The sequence below is a fragment of the Acomys minous genome (genome assembly GCF_964271855.1).
Source record: "Acomys minous genome assembly, chromosome: 11".
NCBI lineage: Eukaryota > Metazoa > Chordata > Mammalia > Rodentia > Muridae > Acomys > Acomys minous.
Window position 1 is genome coordinate 112,917,219 of NC_140492.1, and position 23,265 is coordinate 112,940,483.

General features: G+C 45.2%; 2 protein-coding genes across 2 annotated transcripts in view; both read right to left on the reverse strand.

The window, feature by feature from the left end:
* The window catches only part of ITGA1 (integrin subunit alpha 1), a 142,555-nt gene extending 127,439 nt beyond the window's left edge, over positions 1-15,116 (reverse strand). Inside the window, exon 1 of the mRNA XM_084801684.1 lies at positions 14,614-15,116. Within this exon, the coding sequence (XP_084657810.1) occupies positions 14,614-14,674 (61 nt within the window). The 5' untranslated portion in view covers positions 14,675-15,116. The remainder of the gene's footprint in view (positions 1-14,613) is intronic.
* On the reverse strand, positions 730-2,826 carry PELO (pelota mRNA surveillance and ribosome rescue factor). Its single transcript, XM_084801685.1, has 2 exons — positions 1,749-2,826; positions 730-1,528 (listed from the first exon to the last, which is right to left on the reverse strand). Exons 1-2 carry the CDS (start codon positions 2,472-2,474, stop codon positions 1,097-1,099), a joined length of 1,158 nt encoding a protein of 385 aa, XP_084657811.1. The 5' UTR covers positions 2,475-2,826; the 3' UTR covers positions 730-1,096.
* Positions 15,117-23,265: the final 8,149 nt, after the last annotated feature.

Genomic DNA, 23,265 nt, shown 5'->3' on the forward strand with positions numbered 1-23,265 from the left:
CAGACTAACAAAAATTGTAGGCATCCCTGGGCCCCACTTCAGACAGAATCCCCAACCATGTGCTACACTGACATGTGTAGATCAGTTGCAATTCCATGTCTCCAAAGTTCCCTATCTCTCCCTAAGAGATGCACATCCAAATTAAGTAGTAAACGTACTCTAAGTGGTAGTTTGTAGAAACTCCTTATCTACAACTTTCATGGAGTCATCTGAGTTACTCAACTCCCTGAATATGCTTTCTTCACATATAACTTAGTCCAGTAAGAACGTGAGCACACAGGCTAGCACTGCAGGCACCCTGGGGACGAGTAACACTGACAAGTCACAGTAGACAAAACACGACATACCAAAGAACAGGGTAGCACTTCAGTGTAAAGAAATGTCCAGACTTGCCATTGGGCAGCCACACAGTGGGCAAACCATTATGCCTTTATCTCACCTGAGCCTATGCTGAGAATCCCTAGATCAAACCTCTACTGTCTGAAAATAACTGTTTCTCTACAGAAAATATGATTAGAACAACAAAAGAAAAACAAGAGTAGTTTAGAACTGATCTCTAAAAGGAATTAACAGTTCAGACTAGCTTTTTTGACTGTTTGGCTACCACTTCAAGTAGTGAACGTAGTCAAATCTTGAAAAGGAAAAACAAAAACTAGAAAGAGGTGAGAAAATGGACCATTAAATGAAACGAAAAACCACCATGTAAATAAATGAAAATAAAACTTCATGAGAAGCAAAGGTTAGTAACATTTTACACAAGGAAAACCAATTAAAGCAGTACATGAGGTTTCATGATCAACACCCAAACAGACTGTCTTAGACACACAAATTGTTTCCAGGTATTTAGAAAACAATAGCCCTAGTTAGAAAACATAATGCTTGGATGTTCTTTTCTTTGGGTTTATTTAATTTGAATACATGTCCTTCCAACCAAACCAAAAAACAGAAAACAAAAAAACCAAACCAAACCAAACCAAAAAACCACCTTCTGTGACCCAACACACAAAAACCCCCACACGATCAACAAGTGACAGCCTTGCACCTGTCAAGGATGCAAGTAACAGAGGAGGAGGAGCAACTGTTAAAATGTCAAGTCTTAATCCTCTTCAGAACTTGAATCATCCTCTTGGTCAGAAAGTTCTGGCACAGGGAAGCGGAGAATGGCAGCTACTCCCGTCAACTGGCCAAGCTGTTCCCCGGACACGTGGAGACTGGAGAATATCCGAACCGTGCCGGCGTTATCCTTCACGCTGTCCACCAGCCTGACGTACCGGCTCCGGGTGGCCACATCTTGATGGCGGAAGAGCTCATCGCTGATGAGCAAGGTGTCGATGGCTAAGGCTTCGTTGGCCCTCTCCACCTGCTTGAGGCCATAGAAGGCTCGGTCTGGTTCGTGCTGTAACATTTTATAGAAGTCATCCAAGGCTTTTACTTCCCCGGCAGCTTTTGTGTCTGACAGGCGGCTAGCCACAGTAGGGTCACAAAGGGCCTCCTTCAGGGAGTACTTGTGTCCAGAGGAGGCGTGTACCTAGAATCGCAATTATAAAAGACAAATCTCTGAGAGCATCCATTCATCAGCCCATAATGACATAAGACGAAAGCAAAGGCTACCTCAGGCAAAGTGCATGGTTCTTTTTTCTGTCGCTACTGACATTCCCAGCTAAGCCTTCTGTTCGTCTCCGGTCTAAAACCTTAGGAACACCTATCCCTCTGCCCACTCTTAACTCCCTCTGGGTCCGGAGCTTTACCTGAAGGAATTTGGAGCGGTTTTCCAGGAGCACTTTGTTGTCCGTCTTCACCGCCTGCTGAAACATGTAGTCGCAGAACTGCTCTCGAACAAACCCTGGGCTGGCTACCAGCACGCACTTGACCACGTCAAAGTTGATGTGGCGGTGGATGGCCTGGACCACCTGTTCGTAGAACCTCTCCAGGGCCCGGTCGTGCTGCGCGCAGTTGCCTTTCCGCTTCCTGGGGATGTTCACCTCCACCTTGGCCCGGGTGAGGGTCATGCTGGGCGTGACTAAGCAGACGTGAGCCAGGCCCTCCTGCATGACCACGGCTGCCACATCAGCGCTCCAGGCTGGGTCACAAGCCTGCTCGATGCGTTCCAGAACCACACTGTCCCACTGTTTCTTGGCCAGGGTGAACTGGCGGTTGGGCTCCAGTTCGATGGTGTGGTAAGCTCCCATCTTGACATACTCATTCTCTTGGATGTTGGTCCCCTTCACCCGCAGCTGGCAGGCCTGAGAGTCAAAGTCGATGGCCTCCACGCAGAGAGTGAGGGTGGTGCGCACACGGTTGCTGCCTACGCTGCCCGTGGAGGACTCGGTCTGGACCTTGCGGATGGTGGAGGCGCGCAGGCTGTCGCCCACCTGCACTAGATTGTAGGTGTGCCACATGTCCTCGGGTTCCTCGGGGACGAGGGTGACCTGGCCCGCATTGTCCTTCTCGATATCCTTCCTTACGAGCTTCATAACCTTGGCAGGGGCTCACTTCAGACCAGGAGGCTTTGGGGAGGGGGGCGGGGGGTGTCCCCCAGGACCGGGGAGAGGGGAGGGGCAGCGAAGAGGCGGGGTGGGTATAAGCCGGGAATGGGGCAGGAAGGAAACACTACCTTTGACTCCTGCAGCCCTGGGCAGCGCTTTCCCCCACGCCTTTCTCAGTCTCGGCGTGCTGGCCCACGCGGCGCGGCAGGACACCCCCCACGATGAGCAAAAAGCGACCTGGTACTTCCAGTCGCCCGCCCCGCGCCAAGTGGCTGACGCGGCGATCGCGCATGCGCAGCCCGCTTCCGGGCGCACCGTCACGCTCCTACCAGAGAGGCGGGGCCTGGATTCCCCCCCCCCCCGCACGCAGGCGCAGTGAAAGGAAAGGCGAGTCCGATGTGAATGCCAAGACGAATTTCGGAGTCTGTGAGTGCAATATATATATATATATATATATACTGAGTTTGTTATTTTGCACCGCCTTCCATGGTGTTAAAGCCAGCTTCAAGACTTATGTAAAAGTGAAAAGTTCCCTCAAAAGTGCAGACTTGGCGCCCCCACGAAGTCCAAACTCAGCCTGGACTTGCTCATTCCTGACTCACACTCAGACGTGACGCGCTTGTTGGCTCTGGGATACCCAGAAGCAGTTTCTAAGAACTTGTCACGCTCGGCCAGGGCTCAGCAACATGCCCAGCTGTTTTCTGCGCCTAGTTAGCCAGTTTGCACGACCCGGTTAACCCAGATGTGAAAGGACAGAGCCCAGAGAGAGCAGAAGCTATGCGTGGAATGCACCCCTGGTGGACCTCTCTGTGGCTTGACCTGATGTCCTGGGAATCCCAGAATCCAAAGTTGGCAGCTCTGAGCGGCGCAGTCGTCTCTGAGGCGCTTAGTGTGGGAGCTGGGCAGCAATAGATTAGCTCTGCATCTTCCCCTGGCAAAGACTGGCCAAAGGCTCAGGATATGGGAAATAAAGAGAAAGGGATCTACCAACTATGACCGCCTCCAAAGAAGAGTCATAGAATTGGTTGCAAACAAAACCCAAAAATCTTGGGGATTTTGTTTTTTGTTTTATTTGTTTTGTTTTTGCACAGCGGCGGTGGGAATATGGGGGTGCCTTTTTCTTAAGACTGAAGACAGTGGAGAGCAGAGAAGCCCTGAACACATGCTCTCACTGCGTTTTGTGTAAGGATCTTTTTTTCTTCTATTATTGATAAATAGATTTTAGTCTTCTCTCTCTCTCTCTCTCTCTCTCTCTCTCTCTCTCTCTCTCTCTCTCTCTCATGTTTTTGGCTTGGTCTCTTTTTTAAAATTTTATTAATTTATTCAGATTACAACTCAATTGCCGTCCCATCCCTTGGATCCTTGGATCCTTCCATTCCTCCCTCCCTCCCTCTTTCACCCTATTCGCCTCCCCTAGGTTTATGACCAAGGGGGACCTCCTCCCCTACTGTATGATCATAGGGTATCAAGTCTCTTCTCGGTAGCCTGCTTATCCTTTCTTTGAGTGCCACTAGGCCTCCCTACCAAGGGGAAGTGGTCAAATATGGAGCACCAGAGTTCATGTCAGAGTCAGTCCCCACTCTCCACATAATCTTAAAGCAGATCGCCCTAGCCTTAATGTAAGAGAAGAGAGGAGGTTAGAGGGAGGACTAGTCATGGTAACTGATGTCACCTCTCATTCTAGAGGTTTCTGGGTGGTGGCTGTGGAGGGCTTTCCAAGACTCCAGCATAAGTCAGGATGTTTGCTTGCTTTGTATTCTCTTCCCTCCCTCCCCAACTGTAATTCCTATTTCCCCCTTTCCCATCTTCCTAATTCACATTGCTTTCTTCCTCCAAAGCCCTTCACGGAACAAGACACTGGTCTCAGCAGAGCAAGAAGGTGTTTAATAGGTTCTTAATGAATGAGAGCTTTTCATTGGTGTACTATCGATCAGCTTTTGAAAACTGCTCAAGCACTTTGCTACGCTTTCTTACAAGGAAAACACTACCCTAATGTGTAGAAAAATAAAAATGAAATTATGAAGAAGTTAAATGTGGTCAAGACCACGTAACTGGCATTCACACTCAGGCTTGAACCACACAAGCTCCTCCCCCACGAACGATCTGCCTTATATACAGAATCATCCATCTCTGCAAATGCAAGTTATGTGCTGTTGTCCCCTGCTACTACGTCTAATTGACAGCTCTGTGTCCACAGTTCGGGATGCAACCTAGCAGGTTTGAAAGGCACTGACTCCCCTACCCTGTGTTTGTTACATCTTAAAATCATTGCATTCTTTGACACATTGCATTCTTTTGTTTCTACCAAGCCTAGGTCATCATCACTATTTTCGAAAGAGATTTTACTTTAAAAACATGCATTCATTTATCTCTACATTTGATAATGTAGAAAACCCATAATGACTGTGTTTCGTATCTCATGAATTTTTTTTAAGTTGTAAGGCAAACGTCTTTGAACGGATTTGTGTGTCTGTGTGTGTGTGTGTGTGTGTGTGAGAGAGAGAGAGAGAGAGAGAGAGAGAGAGAGAGAGAGAGAGACAGAGACAGAGACAGAGACAGAGACACAGAGACAGAGAGAGAGAGAGAGAGACAGAGACACAGAGACAGACAGAGACAGAGAGAGAGGCAGGCAGAGAGACATAGAGAGACAGAGACAGAGAGACGGACAGACAGAGAGAGAGAGACACAGAGACAGAGACAGAGACAGAGAGGCAGAGAGAGACAGAGAGACAGAGAGAGAGACTCATGTAGTCCAAGATGACATCTAACTGGACATATGACAGAAGACAACCTTGAACTTGTGAACTTCTGATCCTCCTGCCTTCCCCCCTTGGATGCTGGGATTAGAGGCATGTACCACTACACCCCAAGACTTTTAAGAGCCTCAAACCTGGGGCTTTGTAAGCACTCTGCCTACTGAGATCCATCCCTAGCCCTAGCCTACTTTTCAAAATGTGAGTGCCCTTAATGGTTGAACATACTATACTATTTCTTAAAGAGTTTGGTCTGAAACACCTCCATCAGCTAGGAACTGTTTGGTTTTTGGTTTTTTGTTTTGTTTTGTTTTGTTTTTATAACTTGAGCTTAATGTTTAGTGATCAGATATTTACCCTCCCCATATTTTATTTTACTTTTAGTATATTTCTAAATCAATAATGACACTTTAATTTTATTTGGGGATTGTAGTTCCTAATTTAAACCCCAAGTCCTTCCTTTCAAGTTAAAGTGCTCTGCCTTTAAATGCTGCAGTCTTATTTTGGGGCACTTTTTATTTCACCAGAGTACAGGAATCTCTCTACTGTACCTCACCTCATCCGTCTATCAATGCTTAATATTTCATCTTGCCCTTCTTGCTTATCTGGAAGGGCCAGCTGAGATGTCTCAGCCCAAAGCCACACCCTGGGTCAGTTTGAATGAATTACCCCTCCTTTCTTAACTCTGGATGTTTTCTTCCTTGTATCCTCCCATTGTCCCTTTAAAGTCCTTTGCCTGTAGTATCACATGTATTTATAAACTAGTCAGGGGTAAAGTACGGCAGCCATATTAACTCTACAGATACTTCCTAATACTCTGATTTAGTTCCCTTCATGTAATAATGACCTTAAAAACCTACTATGGTTATAGATGGTTTTATTTTAATTTTTTCCTAAATAATCAGAATCTCAAGAAAGAAAAAAAAAACATGATATAGTTCTGCTGCTTAAAATTGTCATTTGTACTTACTGGCTTTTGGAAATTCAAACCTTCACATCGCTATTTCTAATTGTATCCCGTTTTCCTATCATGCTTACATTTAATCTTTCCAGAAGAAGAAGGAAATCAGTGCTGTTGCCTGCAAAACAACTCGAGTCTGTTGTTTTTGGGACACTGCAAGTGGAGAATTGGGCTAGAAGTCAAGAGAACTGCAGCTTTTGCCCTTCGCTTGTTTTCACTGTGACTTTTGGCCCCACTCAGTCTATTTGAAACTCAACTTCTTGTACTTGACAATTGAGGGAATTGAAGTCCATCACATAAAGTACAGTTGTGAAAAGTATGCGGTGTCGGCTTAAAGAAACTAACTCCCATGATATCTGTTTTCAATTTTGCAAAGTCACTTGAAGCTTACCCTTTCTAAAACTCATTTTAGTTTTGGGGTTGAATGTTTGTGCATCAAGAAATGGAAGAAATTGGGCCCACAAGGGAGAGCTGAGTGGGTCTAAAGGTTCCTGCCACCAAACCTGAGTTCAATCCCCAGACGGAAGGAGAGAAATGACTATAGCAAGTTGTCCTCCATACCTACTCTGTGGCCACACTTGAGCCCCACATATACACACACAAAATAAATAGGTGTAAAAAGGAGTTTAACAAGAAGGGAATTGATGGACTTGAGAGGCCTCTTTTAGCTGGAGTCTGTCAATATTAGTCTCTACACACTTCTGGTATATATATACACACACCATATGTATATATGCATATATATACACACACATATATATATAGGATATATATATATATCCTAAATAAATTGCTTGTTCCTCTTCTCATATTGACAGTCTTGTAAAGTTTTGTAACCAGAACATGCTAACTGGTAGATCTGTAGAGTTCGGTAAACAAGGCTCTTGGTAAATCTCTTGAGAATGCCTGGCTTGAAGCTAGAAGTCAGAATCCCATAATGTTGGGGTTGAACCAGAGCTGCTATATGTTCAGTGTTGGTTGCTTGCCCCACAAGGTCCTTGTTGCCCTGTGGGCAGATTCTCATGTAGTCAGGATGATGTTGTGTGAACCTGGCCTCCCATATTATCCCTGATTGGATAATAAAAGTTGCTTATGGTCTATAGCTGGACAGAGAGAAGTGGAAGGGAAGACTTCCTGGGAGAGAGAAAGGAACTCTGGGAAGAAGAAAGAGGAAAACCTCTTCACCAGAAAAACATGAGAGTAGGCAGACTTAACTATGGGCCTGGAAGATGTGGCTAGCCATATAGCTGGATGGCACTAAGTGGACGAGTTAAATTAGATTATCTAGTTGAGAGTCTGTCCCCAAGGCCTAAGCTTTGAAATATTAAAAGGTTTGGGTTGCCCCGAGTCTTAGGCCTTTTCACCAGGAGACATAAGCCACTGGTCTTCTACACATAAAACTAAGTGCAAGAATTAATTTGAACAGGATCATATTAGAAATAGCGGGCTTGAGAGAGCTCACTGGAGGAAAGCAGGTTGTGTGCAGTTTCTTACTGTAGTACGTTTCCTAACTGCTCAAGAGAATGAAACGGCCCTTGATGTGCCTTGTTGTCTACCAAGTTATCACGTGCTGGGAATGGCTTGCATGACAGCAACACGGGTTTTCGGCTCTTGAAATATGGATATCATGTTTGAATATTGTGCACTTAACATTCCATCTTGTTCTACGTTGTCTGTGTAGACGGGGGCTGGGGGTGGGGCATTGTTTGTGCTTTAGTTTCCCTTTCTGGTAAGACTTATTTTACTGTGACCACCATCTGAGTTTGTCATCTTTTCTTAAAGCCTCCCTGGGAATATATCGCAACATTATTTCTCTGTGTGTCTATTGCATCTTCCAGGCCACAAGCCCCTGAAGGGAGCAGGCTTTATTTCCAAATACAAGTATATACACTCATATGGCACATATGAAAGAGTGAGTGGCTATTCTCCTGTAACTTACAGCTTTTGAGCTCACCTCTGAAATACTGAACACAAGAAATTGCTTTGCATTTTATACTGTTACTAAAAACGTATACAAGATTAGCCTTAAAGTAGACATACTTTATAAACCCACTTCAGTTCTAAAGCTATCAGAACTTAGGAAAATAGTGATTTTTAAACACATCTTTCTAAGACAATATTTTTAAGTAACAAATGACAGTTACATTTATTGTGCCTGGTTTGAGAGGTGATCTTTTCAGTACATATAAGCAGTGAAAGCTCTGATTATGAATATCTGGGAACAAAGATTACTTCTAAAAAGAGAATATGCAAATCTTAGGCTGTGCAAAGGCTCTTGGGTGACCTCTACAAACGAAGATAAGTGTGTTGCAGTTATTTTACCAGTATGGCCTAATAATGTTTATTATTAGGTCTATAATTTTTACAGCAGTATTTTCTAACCTGCTAGCAATCAATGAAGACACAGACATCTGTTATATCTTAAAATAGCCTTAGTTAACCTGGGGCAGGGCAGATATTAATCCCCTAAACTATTTCCCATAGTGGTGTGGGATACCTGTCCCAATCCCATGCCATCTGCTTCTAATAATTTCTATCAAGCTACCTCCCTTCCATAATCCCACATACTTGCTAATTATCATTATCTGGGCCAAGTCTCCATCTATGCCTGCCATGTGCTTCTCCTCCACCCAACCCATGGCACAGCCTCCTTCTCCTTCCACTCCTTTCCTCCAGTCTCTCCTCCCAAAATTCTCTCTGTCTCCCCAAGCCCTGGAATCTTAGCCACGCCTATCCCATTTGCCCTGGTGTGATGGCCTCTTATTGGTCAAACAGGTTAGGCTCCTAGGCAAGGTACAGGGTGGGGCACAGAGACAGCAAGCGGTAATTAGCATCAAAATACATCAGGCCAATCTCCAAAGTAAGTGTGTAATGGAGAAAAGAGAAAATGGGGAAAGGGGAAAATAATTTTTCAAAGAAACTTCTTGTACTTGCTCTCTAAATTTCTTTTTGACTATAAATGCTAACGTGGCAAGGTCAACAGTCCACCCACCACCAACCCTCACATCCACACTGACCCTCTATGGTTTTATTTTTTTTGTTTTTTTCTCACTTTAACATTTCCAGATTAGGATGCTACCACCCTAGCAAATTACCAGCTGATTGCCTTCAGTGTTCATATTGCCTAGTGCTATATAAAAGGTGCATTTTTCAATTGGTGGGAGAATGAAAAAGTGAAAAAGGAAGCGCCTGACCGCTCCTAGGTGGGGTGGAGGAAAGAGCGTAGCCAGACACAGAGGAACCTGGGAGAGTCCAGAGTGAGCATGACCCTGACTGAGACTCTGTGAGGAGAGCGTGGAGGGGAGAAGGGAGAGCCAGGAGGTCACGAGACCAAGAGGCCAGCAGGGTAAAGGGCAGCCAAAATGTCTGGATTTCATAGAGAAGGGCAGCTGAGGGAAGGGCAGCCCAGCCTGTGGGGTGGAGAAGGTTAGGTAGGGGCTGAGGTGTGCCATCCATACTGAGGCAGGCTGAGAACCTGGTTGGCCACGCCCACTTTGAAATGCTAAGCAGACAGCTCAGTGAGCTCTCTGACCTGGGTTTTGAGACCTGATCATCTATTCAGTCAAATATAAATATAAATATGGTTAAGCATGGATAAGATTATACTTAAAAGAACAAACTCATCTTTTAGGTAGTTTATTAGTGTCTATAGTCCATTATTTTGTAATTTATTCAGTTAAAAGTGTCAATTATTTTTAGATACTAAGGATAATTTTTTTTAAAGTCTGGTACACAGTCCTCACAGTGCATACAACAATTTGGAAGACACACAGCCACATATTTCACTATCTTTCCATATCGTGTGCTGTTTTATAGGAACCAAAGCTAGAGGCATACTGGTGTCCAGGGAAAGAGAGCTAACTAGTGCACCACATTGAGTTCCCTGGGAATCACATTTGTGTGGGAGTTGAGGATCTATACAAGAGGGAGTGGCTGCTTGTGGAAGGGCCCAGAGGCAACTTCAAAAGGGATGGCACAATAGGGCAGTCAGAAGGAACTTCTGAAATCTTGAGGAAAGGAATATATTCATCTTATTTGCATCTCTTGCCACTCTGCTGGACTCTTTTTGAGAATGAATACAATTCTACAGTCACAGGCAGCCCTGAATAGGCAATCTATTCTGACCTTAGCACTGTGGCAACCATTCCAAAATATCTTTCATCCCAGTCCCTTAACATGAACTTAAATGCACTATGTTGCGTCTCCTGTATCAGAAGAGCAGTTGTAAAGAATAGTGTTTGGATCCAAGGATCCTAACTCCTTGAGAAAATTCATCAAACAACTAATTCATTCTATTAAAATACTTTTAGGGGCATATGAGAATCTGGCCAGTTACGAACCTCAGTGGGAGGCTCGAGAGGTTGTGGGTAGAGGAACAAAGGCATAGGAACATCCATCTAAGTAGGTCAACAAGCCAGCCGCAGTCAGACGTGACTCTAGAGCTCTGACGTTGCCTAGCCAGATGACTGCGTTACTTGCCTTTCTGTTCACTGTGATGAATCACCTAGTGGAGATGGCTCAAAGAATGAATTGTTTATTTTGGCTCAGAGTGGCAGAGGTGTCAGTCCACAGGGCACGGTGGAACAGCAGTCCACATGGTGGTGGACACAAAGCCACAAAGCAGGGGTGACAGGCAAGATACAGCCCCCAAGGACACCTCTTTACGGACCTTCTTCCTCTAACTGCACAGCAAATTTCCCCACCTCGCAATTATTTGATCAAACTTCATATCTATTAGTTGGCTGAACCATTAAGTTAGAATCTACATGCTTTAAACATCCCTTGAGAATTAGCCCTCAGACCCAGTAGGGAGGTAGGCTTTACCAGTGTTAATATTAACCATCAGTATTAGCATCAAGACCACCTAGACCACAATGGCTAAACTAGTTTGGCATATATGTTTGTTACTCTCACTGCTTTCTAACCAAGCAAATGAACGAATCCCGGTTGATTCATTATTGCATTTACAGACATCATGCTGAGTAAGGGAAACCCCTCACCCCCACCCTGTTCAGTAACTCCTAACCCATGGCCACCATTGGAGTTCATTCGCTTGATTTTGGGTCAGTGACTGTCTCCCCACACTCACCATCTCCTCACTGGGGTTCACTTTGTATATAGAACACTAGCTGTGGAAGAGAAGGCTCAAACGATGGCCCATGCTTCTGGGCAACATTCAATAGAAGAGCAATAGACAGCTCAACCAGGGCCATAGACGGTCCTGTTCTTGGTAAACCGAGACAGAAATAATCTTGTCTAGACTGTGCCTAAGGTAGAGTGTGCTATCATCCATTTTCACGATGCAGCTAAAAATCCTTATCAAAGTATTTCTTCAGCCACTTGTGTTTGCTCACGTAGTTGCAAACTACTAGGGGAAAATGAGCTTGTACAATTTAGGCTCACTTCACGGCAGGAAACTTGAGGTCAAGGGTGTGAATTGAAGCAGTTTGTCATTTATTAGCTGCGAGACTTTGGGCAAATGGAGTTCATCTCAGTACTATTTTTTTAAATATCTTTTTATTTTCATCTTTAAAATATGAAAGGTGTGTAAGCCTTTACTTTTTTTTAGGTTAGAGATAAAAACAATACAGCGACCTTGGCCCAGGGCTTCCCATGTGATGAGTTCCAGCATTAGTCAGTACTGCTAATTGTAATCGTCTATCTGGAAGGCTGAATCTAGCCATTTGACCATTTCCAATGAGAGCAATGGGTACACTGTTGCTCGGGGGTAGGGTGAAGGTGTGTCTTGCCTCTACCCGTTCTTGGCTGACCTTCAGTTTGGATCCAGTCGCAGTCTACCTGTCACCACGGTCTTGACACAGCAGCCTTCTGTCAGTGCTCACGTTCTTCAAGGCCTGTGAGCAACCATGGCTTCCTCCCTAACGCTGCTTCACGTGATTCCTACCGAGCATTTCTTAAACCAGGTGCTCCACCATTAGTGTTTCCCTTAAGGCCTCCTCCAGGCCGTCTAGGAAACTACCTTCAGTTAAATCCTCTGCGTGTGTCATGTATCATCCCTGGACTCTGACGTATATAAGACAGTGACATGGACTTTATTTGGACACAAGTGAGAACACTTTTCTTGGCAAATTATTTGATGTATGTTGGAAGAGGTTGTAAATCCCCGAGGGCAGTTCACTGGAATGGTTGTGGCGCGGAGCACTGGAGAGAGTTTGTTTAGAAGGCAGGGGGCAGTCGGAAGGAAGGGTGGGGTTCTTTTGTAGATGCACAAAACCAGATCACATCCACAGCATCAGGAGTATGAGGAACATAAGGAAACGAAACTGGATGCAGTGCTCACATCTAAGGATTGTGGTAGGCAAAGATGACTTTGCTCCAATCCATGAGAGCTGACTGTATCACCTTAGATAAGAAAGCGGAAGTAGCCTGGAAAAGTGGAAAGCAGCAAGGAAGCCCATCCTCCTCTAAGGCCTCCCCAGGAAATGCCCTGGGGAGGGGGCTTGATTTTTATCACAGTGTTACTCAAGACCTACAGAACTTTAAAAACAGAAATATCGTGTTTTAAGCCAATAAATTAATGGCAACGTATTACAGGAGTAATGGGAAAAGGACACAGGGCCCTGGATTTGGGTAGCGGGTTGAGAGCTTTGGATTGTTACCTGAGAGGCAACCACAAGTCACCACAGATGATCGACTTAAAATAGATACAAGAAAAATGTCCTATTAGGCGGGTGAGTTAGAGACTGGGAGACAATGCGAGCTCTGTAATATCATTCGAAGGTGGGTATGTATGTAAGACTCCAGAGTAACTGCAAAGTCCGTGAATTGGTGAGAGGTGTCCAAGTATGAGCAATTGATAAGGATAAAGTCATATCTGAGATCCTTAATGTTGTCTTGTGGGATGGACATAAATACACTGCATATAAGGAACCTGTCCTCCCTGGCTCAATAATGCTTTAAATATTACACACACACACACACACACACACACACACACACACACACACACACACCCCAAAAACAAACAAACAGACAAACAAACAAACAAACACCCTGAGCATACTTTAGAAATATCTGCCGATTTTTGTCCTTTAATTCTCATCTTGGACCCAGCAAGGCATGTTACACCAATGTTTACATGAAATTATACCTCCTTCACCACTCCTCTTTGAAAACTGTCATTCCTTTGGAGACTACTCAAGCCTGGTTTCTGCACTGGCTGACAGAATGTTTGGTGAAACAGGGGAGGTGGGGGGAGCTTGAGGTGGGGGGAGGTGGGGGGGGGATCCAGCTTGAGTAATTAGTCAACAATTCAGATTTTGCAAAACACCAAGATACAATCTCTGAAAGTGTGGGTTGGAAAGGAGTCACAAGCCAAGCCTGCATCCAGGGTCGAGGCAACAGCTGGTGGATTGAAGCCAGTCCCTGTAACACTCTGCAGAAGTCACTACTGTTTGGATTGTTGGCCATTTCCTACCGAGTAGGAAATGTTTGGGTGGAAAGCCCCATAAGCCTGTAGCTTATTACCTCCTACACGGCTTCACTATGACAAGGGATGAGCTTGCTGATAATTCATTAGAAAGTTTAACTTCAGTGCTCTCAGTGTTTAGGCACCTACTGCTGGGACAACTGGCCCTGTTGTTACTAGTCAAATGGGAAGTTAATTTGTTAAGCACAGCAACATTGAAAACATCAGACAAATGAGTATCAGGTCCTTTTAAAGACAAACACCCCAATTGAAGGCCTAAAGAGGCGATAAGCTGTTGCTTAAAGTTTCTACCATCTCGTGGGGGACACCAAGTCAGTTTTCCCTCCCAAACTGGCAACTGCAATAAAGACTGTGACCCTAGCTACCACTAGGAAAATGCAAAACGCTCCCACATTTCTCTCAATGGGATATAACACTGCATTTCTAGGACACTACGTCTTCTTAAAAGTACGTCTGTATTTGAAAGACTGCACTGTGATATTTGGGTGCTAAACGTTCAGTTTCGGAATGTTCCGCCTCTTAGGAGCCAGAGTAGAAACGTCATATTGGGACAAGAAGTAGTTTTGCCTTTCATGCCTGCCTTTCCCCGTGCTGTACAGAAAAGGTCTTAGATATTAAACAGGAAGGCAATGCTATAAAGTCCATTTTCTAGTAACCCTGGGGAAGGAACTTCGCTCATTAATTAGGAGCCCTCCGGTGGTTATTTTCCCTTCCAGAAATTCAAATGCCTAAAACGCAGCGTGCAGCGTAAAAACAACTTTACTCTGAAAATGCCGCTTCTACTTGGGAAGTTCTCAGCACTGCCTCCCTCACCCGGCGCTGCCTACAGTCAGGACCTCCCTTCTGTCCTCTGACCTGGCTGGTCTACCTGAGGGCATCTCTGCTCTGCCCTTCTGCTGTGTGTCACCTTTTACCCGAGCCCCAAGCCCCACCAGAGATGCTCAGGAAAGCAGGGTCGCTCACCCGTGAGGAGCCAGACGCAGGCTACAGTGACCTGTGGGCTGGAAGGACGCCTGGGGACCATGGCTGGGGCGGCTGCAGCTTTCCGCGACGTGCTGGTTCGTGGGCAGGAGCTGGCAGGACCCGGGCGCCAGCGCTTTGCGCTCTGGGTCACTCAGGCGGTCTCCGCGCGAGGGTGTCCGGCGGTGGCCCTAGTGGCTGCAGCGCCCTGGAGCGGCGGCGGAGTGATTTCCTGTGTTTTGGTCGAATGCCTCTAGGCTTGCTCCACGCTTTTTACATCCCAGATGGATTGCCACATCTCCCGCCCCTTCGCGCGCTGGGTCTCTGAAATCTCACTGGCAGCCCTCCCAGGCTCCGTCCGAGACATGGACAAATAAAGCCAACTTCGCGGGACCGTGTTTAGGCTAAAGTCCACGGGCAGCAGCAAAGCAAACCTTAAAGGGACATCTGCCTTTCACTGAGAGGGCAACCTCGCTTCACGTACCAAATCCCTAAGGTGGTGGGAAGGCGGGGCTCGACATTCGGGAGGGCGTCGCCAGCAGAGTGGCCCCGCCTTCGCACCCGGGACTTCTCCCGGATCTGAGAGGGAAGGACCCTTTTCAAAGTGCCCGGGCTTTCACTACCAGAAGCAAGGCTGCTTTCCTGTGTCCTACTGTGCAGAAGGGATCCAGGCAGCAAGGAAGTCAGTGTGTGGGATAAATGCACCCCTCCTCTTTTTTTTTTTTTTTTTTTTTGGACGCCTGAACTTGGCTTGGGAGCCTTCTCACCCCCAAGGTGTCCTCACCACAGATAAACTCCCCTGAGGGCTTTGTTTCAGTTGGTGAGCGCAGGAGCCTCAGATTAAAAGAAGTTGTAGATAAGGGGTTTTTTTTGGGGGGGGAATGAGATAATAAGACTATGACAAAATGAGGAAAAAAGGGACACTACACTGGAGTTGGGCAAGGACGAGTTGAGAGGGAAGGCAGTCTCCTTAGAATGGAATGTGAGCTATTTTGTCTAAGCTAAATTAGGATGTTTTAACACTGGGGACTCACTTTAATAGAGAACCCAAGGTACTGTTTTAGTTTTTACTTCTTGTATGAGTGTGTATTAAGTCAGTTCATGTTACTCCTGCCTAGGAGAGGTGGGCAGGAGTTGGTCGGCCTCCATTGCCTGCTCACTTAAGATTCGCATTAGGGTCAGTAGATACGTGCCAGTTTCAAGTGCCTTAGCACTTCTGAGAATTTCAAAGAAGAGAACACAATGGTTTGTGGGTAGAGCCCTTTGCAGAAGTCCGCCCAAGTCAGCAAGACCTGAAGCCTCGCTGTCTAGTAAGAGCGTCTACAGGGGGGAAGAACAAATATTAAAGAAGTCTGGCGGTCAAGGACAGGGTGAGCTCGTCAGGCATGGCGGTGGGTGCCTGTTACGCCAGCACTGGCCAGCCTGAGGAAGGAGGACTGCAGATTCAAGAGGCAGGCAGGCTGGACCTCAGAGTGAGACCCGTTCTCAAAAACAGACAAAAACAGCGGGCAGAATGCAAAGGTCAAAGTGTATCTAACCAACATCATTAATTAGTCTATCAGCAAGGAATACCGTTCTAACTCGTTTCTTCCTCTTTTGTTTTTGTTTGTTTGTTTTGTTTTGAGACAGGGTCTCACTGTGTAGCCCTGGCTCTCCTGGAACTTGCTCTGTAGACCAGTCTGGCCTTGAACTCCCAGAGATCTGCTTGCCTCTGCCTCCCTAGTGCTGGGATTGAAGGTGTACACTACCACTGCCCAGCTAATGTATCTCAAGTGATTATGTGGAATACATTAAATATCACAGTCCTACTGCTTTGGGTTCTCCTGTCTTACCTCCATTCCAATTTCGAAATTCAAATGTCTAGAAAAATAACATTTTATGGGGTCTCAGCTTGTTCCCACTTGACATTAGCTGAACGTCCTTACCTACAGTCAAAAATCTTTCCAAAGAGTGACTGCTTAGTGTTAGTCATGTCTTCTCCTTCCTGTACTGATCCCCTGGACTTCGCAAAATTAGCAATAAGTATTAATTAATGCTCAAGCATTTAAAACTCATAAATAATCTCCCAATAGAATTCCCACAAATACTTAGTTTTCAAAATATAATTTGTCTATGTATATATTTCTGCATGTATGTTTTTATATGTATACATATGTATGTAAATACAGACACCTGGGTATAACAATGCATTTTGCTAGAAAAACAAAAATTGTAGAGGACCAAGGTTGGAAACGGTGATCAGTTTTTCTTTCTATGTTGGGGGCTAACTTACACTTCTAATTTAAATACCCGTCTCTCTTCTAGGAGTTAAAAACTTAATGGTGATAAGATCTCTACCAGAATTATTGCTATATGTGTTATGACTTTTTTTCTTATTGTTCTTTCTGACAAACCAGTGTAAATGTAGAGACCGAGAAGTAGCTATTGTCAGAGAATCTGTGCTCACTTTCAGAACTACCTTCAACTTAAGTACAGATTTCTCTCAAACACACTTGCCGTCCTTTGTTTGTTCTGACTGGTAAGAAGAAATGCCATCCAGTAAGCTGAAGTCTAGCAGCCAGAAGTGCCCACTCTCAAAAGATAATGATGACACGAGAAGATTGGGCGAGGAATGCTAAGCTCTGTGCTTTCCTACTTTAAATGACGCCTGATCTGATCAGGCCCCCTCTCCTGTTTTGAAATGAGTACAGATTACGAGTACAGTAAGAAGCTGAGGCGCAACGTGACTAAGAACTTGGAAAGGTAAGTCCATGGCGTGCGACCGGATAGCTGGTGTGGTGGTTTGAACCAGAGTGGCCTCCGTAGGCTTATTGTTCGATGAAGTATGCTACTGGTGGTGGCGGCCTTTGAGGTTCCTTCTTTGCTCTTTGTGCCTTGGGATGGGGGCGGGGGGCGGGGGGAGGTTGAAAGCGCTCAGCTGCTGCTTGAGCATCATTCGGGCCTGCCTGCTGCCATGAGCCCCGCCATGACAGTCTTGGACGCTAACCCACCGAAACCGGAACAGTAAGCTCCTAGTAAACCCCTTCTTCTGTAAATCGCTTTGGTCCTGGTGTCTTATCACAACAACGGAAACTTAACTAAGACAGTTGGTATTACTGGTCTATTTTGTTTGTTTGTTTGTTTGTTTTTTGTTTTGTTTTCAAGACAGGGCCTCTCTGTGTATCTTTGGCTGCCCTGGACTCGCTTTGTAGCGCATGTTGGCCTGGAACTCACAGTGATCAGCCTGCCTCTGCCTCCCGAGTGCTAGGGTTAAAGATGTGTGCCACCACTCTTGGCTCCGGCATTACTGGTCTTAAAGACGTACACACACATTTTACACTGAGACCTGTGTTGGACCTAGTCTAATATACTGTGTCAAATTACTTAACTTCTGGAGTTAGTTTGCCTGAATTCAAACTCTGGAAACACAATAGTTGGGTGACATGGAAAAACAGCCTAAGTCTTCTAATAATGAAAATAGCTTCTCTCCCTGAAGACTGAGGCGAAGATTAAACGGAGCAACCCACAAGAATTCAGCACAACGGTTGGACTGCATTGCTCAGGAGATACTAATTGTTATTAGGTCAACAGTGGAAAGTTAAACGGTCCTGGTCCCTCCATGTGATGGGCCCTGAAACAAAACATTGCAGTGTGACGACCACCTGAAGGGGAACTTTAGTATTTGAACCTCAAAGCTCTCCATCAACTCCCATTATGTTTTAAATTACCATTGGCATAGTTAATGGAAATTATTAAATTATCTAGAAGATATACATACAAAAATGGATATATCTATTAAGGTGCCAAACCATTATAACACTGACACAATCTGATTTTCAAATTAGCTAGCTGTCAAATGGAGTTAATCACCAAGATTTGGGGAGTGAGAGGCTTGCCTGAAGATTTAGTGGTAGATAGAATTATTTCTTTCTTTTTCTTTTCTTTTTTCTTTTTCTTTTTTTTTTTTTTTTTTTGAGATAGGGTTTCTCTGTGTAGCCCGGCCTGTCGTGGAACTCACTCTGTAGACCAGCCTGGCCTTGAACTCACAGACCTGCCTACCTCTGACTCCCAATTAAAGGCATTTGGGAGTGGGATTAAAGGGATATGCTATCATCACCTGACTGATAATAACTTTAGCTTCTAAATTTTATCTGTTTTGTCTCAGTGCTGGGGATCCACCTCAGGGCCTTGGCATTGCTGGGCAGGTGCTCTAGCACTGGCTCTGTTTCTGAGTCCATAGCATTTCCATGTGTAAGCAATCAGGAAGTGCCCAGGGCAGTGGTGCTTGCTGATAAGGAGGAACCCACAGATAAAGGCTGCAGCTGACTTACTTTTTAAGTTCTGCTATGGCCAGGTCTCCAGTGCCCTTTGCTTCTGAGATGAAAATGAGCAGCCCGGTTGTTATTCTGCTGCAAATCTGCTCTCCATTAACTCCTTTCACTTGTGACTGGAAACAGAAAATAAGTGGCCTGCCCTCGATTCCACCTCGGCACGCTTTGCTCTAAGCCTATTAAGTTACGCAGTCAAGATTCATTAAGGCTGTTACACCTTGAAAATTCACAATTGTTCCCTCTAGGACCAAATCAAGACCCAGCGTTGTGAAGCCCAAGCCTCACCCGTAGCCAACCATTTGTTTTCTGTTATTGCATAATGTTCTGGCGTGAGTGTTTTTTCACTTAAATAGGTGTTCCTCCAGCCCTATTTCCTGAACATATTTGTGCCAGAAACCAGGTCCAAAGGCATTTGAGCAACTGGTACAAAAGGGGAAAAAATATCTTTTGCTTTAAAATTCTGAGGAGGGTTGTTGAGCTCCTGACACTGTATGAAGCTTCCCTCGACTTTTTGGCAGGGCAGCCTTCACCGTGAGGGACACATCATGCTGTAGTGGAAAGGCGGAAGCAGGGTGGTACCCTGGCAGCAATATTCCACTCGTGGCACTTTCTGACTCAGAATAAAAAGCAGTGATGGCCCAGACACAGTTGAGCTGCACTGCTTGGGTCCCTTCATTTGAAATACTAGTCCGTGCTATTTTACTACATTGTACCTTTAAGCAGCTCTGGAATAGTTTGACCAGGGTGGTGTAGCTATGCCTCCTTCAGCCAACTTCTAAAAAGTTTAATGAACTAAATACTTTTATAATACTATAATATCAAGAAAATAAAGCATCAGTATTTTTTAATGCATTCTCTCTCTTTTTAAAGATTTACTTTATTTATTATTTATATAGTGTTCTTTCTGCATGTGTACCTGCAGTCCTGAAGAGGCACAAGATCTTACTATAGATGGTTATGAGGCACCATGTGGTTGCTGGGAATTGAACTCAGGACCTTTGGAGGAACAGCCAGTGTTCTTAACCTCTGAGCCATCTCTCCAGCCCCCAGCATCCGTATTCTTTACAGAAGGACTGGGTCACTAAACACAGCTGTAGGGAAATACCCCTTTTCACTAATTTTTGAGAAGGTACGTCAAGGGAAGAGAAGCTTATCCTTTGGTCCTGAAATAAATGTTAAATAGCTTATAGTATTCCAAAACCTACATCAAGATGGTCAACCACTGACCTTCATCCTCCAGCATTTGGCCTCATGCGACTCACTGGAGGCCTCTTCTGACGTAAGGAGTCAGAGCTGTTGAAGTGTTGGGCCTTACCAAGCAAATTCAGAAACTACCCAGAAATACACGTGTGGGATAAACTTTCTAGTTATATCAGACCTAAGAACAGAGGATAAGTAAAAATCAACAGGGAAAAAATAAGATGTGACATCCCAAAGGTAATAAACTCACAAGTTTAGAATTGGAAGGCGTGGGCAGGGAATTTTACAGAAGGACAAGAAGAGCGTTGGGCACCTTAGAGAAGGACTCTAGGACCCCTTCATTCTTTCCGTCCACGCCTGCCAAAGTATCACCACATGAATGATGCTGCCAGCTCAAGATGTAGCCTGGCGCCTTTGCAATACAGTTGCATTGGTTTCTGTGTGCGTTCAGGCTGAGCCTGGCCAAACTTTCGCCTGGGCAGTTGTGGTTAGTGCTCTGCTCACAGTCTCCCTTCTGTGTAGTTAAGGACCCCTGTCCCTGGGGTGGTACCACTCACACTCAGTCTAAGTTATGAAATCTGTCCAGACATGTACATTTGACTTCGAGAAGTCAAGCTGCCAATCGATATAAGCCATCACGAGCTCCAGTCTTAACATGTAACTTAGTGTCATCCTCTCCTGATCCCGGTATTGACTTTTCCTTTTATGCAAGTTCTACTGAGATGTGAAAGGAAAACCATAAATGAATAAAGGGAGAGTATGTGACTAAAATAGTAAGTTTCTGTAATAAGAGATACAAAAAGTTGTTGAACCCTTTCAATCAAAAAGAAAAAAGAAAGAAAGAAAGAAAGAAAGAAAAACTAAGCAACATCAGCTTTCCCCTTCTTCATTTGAGTTCCCTTCCTCCTCCTCAAGCCAAATCCCGTCCTGACTAATCTGTTTCCCACATCATAATTTCTTGCTACATTCTAAGTTTATACTTACACCCTCATATACATGTAGATACCCTCCTTGATCAAAGACACCTCTCTTTACAATAAATGAAGACCATCACAGAAAACCACAACTGGTGCAACGCAGAGATCAACAGGTCTCTGGAAGGCCAGTCCCAAATGCTATATTTACATTGCAGCTCCTCCATATAGGTTCAGGTACCATCTCAGAAAGAGGAGGAGAAAAACAATGTGGAGAGCCACAATACCAGGAAGTCTGCTGTGAACCAGCCTCCCCTCAAAACGGCTGCATAGACAGACAGGAACAGGGGCAGTGTGAAAGAACCCTCGCCAACCTGCTATTCATGGTTCCACCCTTTGCTTCGTCGATAAACACAACCTAAAGATCCGAACGCATGAACGGGTCAAAACGAAAACCATTATTTTCTTCCACCCGCTTATGTTTTTATATGACTAATGAATCCCACTGAGGTCTCCATCTGAGTCACAACTGAGCAGGAGCAAGCCATCATATATTTAACTACCCCGGAACTGATTAGTTGGTATCTTGCAAAAACGGGACGTTTAGGTGCTTAGAGACAAAGACAAAGCCTAAAAAGTTAGAAGCAATATGTGTTTGGCACTTGACTTTATCATACTTTTACTGGAGTCACAGAGGGAAAGCTCAGAGATCTCAACATAATCCTGTGGCCTCCTGTTCCGACTTATCAGTCACAGAAGTAAGTGGTGGTGAATGACCGAATGAGATTTTCACTCAGTGCGGCCAGAGCAGGAAGAGATGAGGAGATTTGGCTGCCCAGACCTGACGCGAGGACTTCCAGGCTCTATAGATGGGAGCCTAGGCAGAAGGCAGGAGGCGGAGATTCGTATTAACTGGGGGATTTGCACAGCCGACACTGAAGGCAATCTTGGTCAAGCGTGACCTGGTTGATCATTATCTCAAGACTGGTTCTACAGAATTCCAGAAAAAATAGATTCTCCACTGCTTTTGGGTCCATTTAGTTTACACACACACACACACACACACACACACACACACACACACACTCCTGCACCACCACCACCACCATCACTCCCACCCCCACCCCCACCCCCACCCGGGTAATTAATCTTCTCTGTGTGTTCTCATTAAGGGACTTTTTTTTTTTTGCTAAGGATATGTTTAGTTTCTTGTCATAAACATGTTTATCAAACAAACCTACCATTCCTAGTGTATATAAACTGAGGACATGACCAAGGTATGGTTTAGGGAAAGGCTTTTATGGTAGATACGGGGGCGAGTACAGCCAGAGGCATGTGGAAGAGTCCAGAGCAGGGAAGGAAGCAGTAAGTTGAGCATGGCCAGCAGACTGGACCCATGGGTGTGTGTGTTGTGGGAGGAGCTGTAGTGGTAAGGAGGTGGGGAGGGTGAGGAAGGATGATGAAAGGGACAGAGAGCAAGGAGAGCCCCTGGCCACAATGGCAAGGCTATCCGGGAGAGAGGAGCTGGAGGAGGGAAGGCTGTGAGCTGGAAAAGTTAAGGGTGAGAAGAGTGGAGAAGAGCCCTGGGCAGAGAGGGAGCCTGGAGGCAGCGTGTGCTTCGGCGTGCTGACAGGCATTCAAGTTAGTTACAGAAAAGAGTTCACTCAGAGAGGGAGAGGAAAGTAAAAGAGACAAAATGGAGTTAGGCCAGTGTCTAATCCACCCTCCCTCCCCCAAAATAATTGAATACTTATGTTAATCTTTCATAAAATCTCCTAACTCATTTTTATTATCCTCTCCTAACCCTAAATTGAGATGCTAACAGGATCTCCCTGTGTCCTCATCTTGGCCGGCTCCCTGGCCCTTGTGATCATTTTTGAAACAGTTCAGGTGAGAACTACATAAGGGTCTGAGAACTGCCGAAGGGAGACCCCAGACTCAAATAGCATGTAAAAACCAAGAGCACTTTTTCTGACACAGGGCTCAGCCGACCATACAAAATGGTGGTGTCATCAAAGGCCTGTAGCCTTTGTTATAGGGAGTTAGGGGGCTTCTAAGTGGGTGTTCCGTTCTCTTATTTCATTGGGTGGAGTAAGAAGCAGTCACAGAGGGCATAAGCTGACAGGCTGGGGCCGAATGGACGCATCTGTTTCCTGCTCATTGTGTACAACGTGTTAAAAGCTTTTGGAATGAAAAGTGGCCTTTGAGCACCTCAAGAAGTGACAACAGCA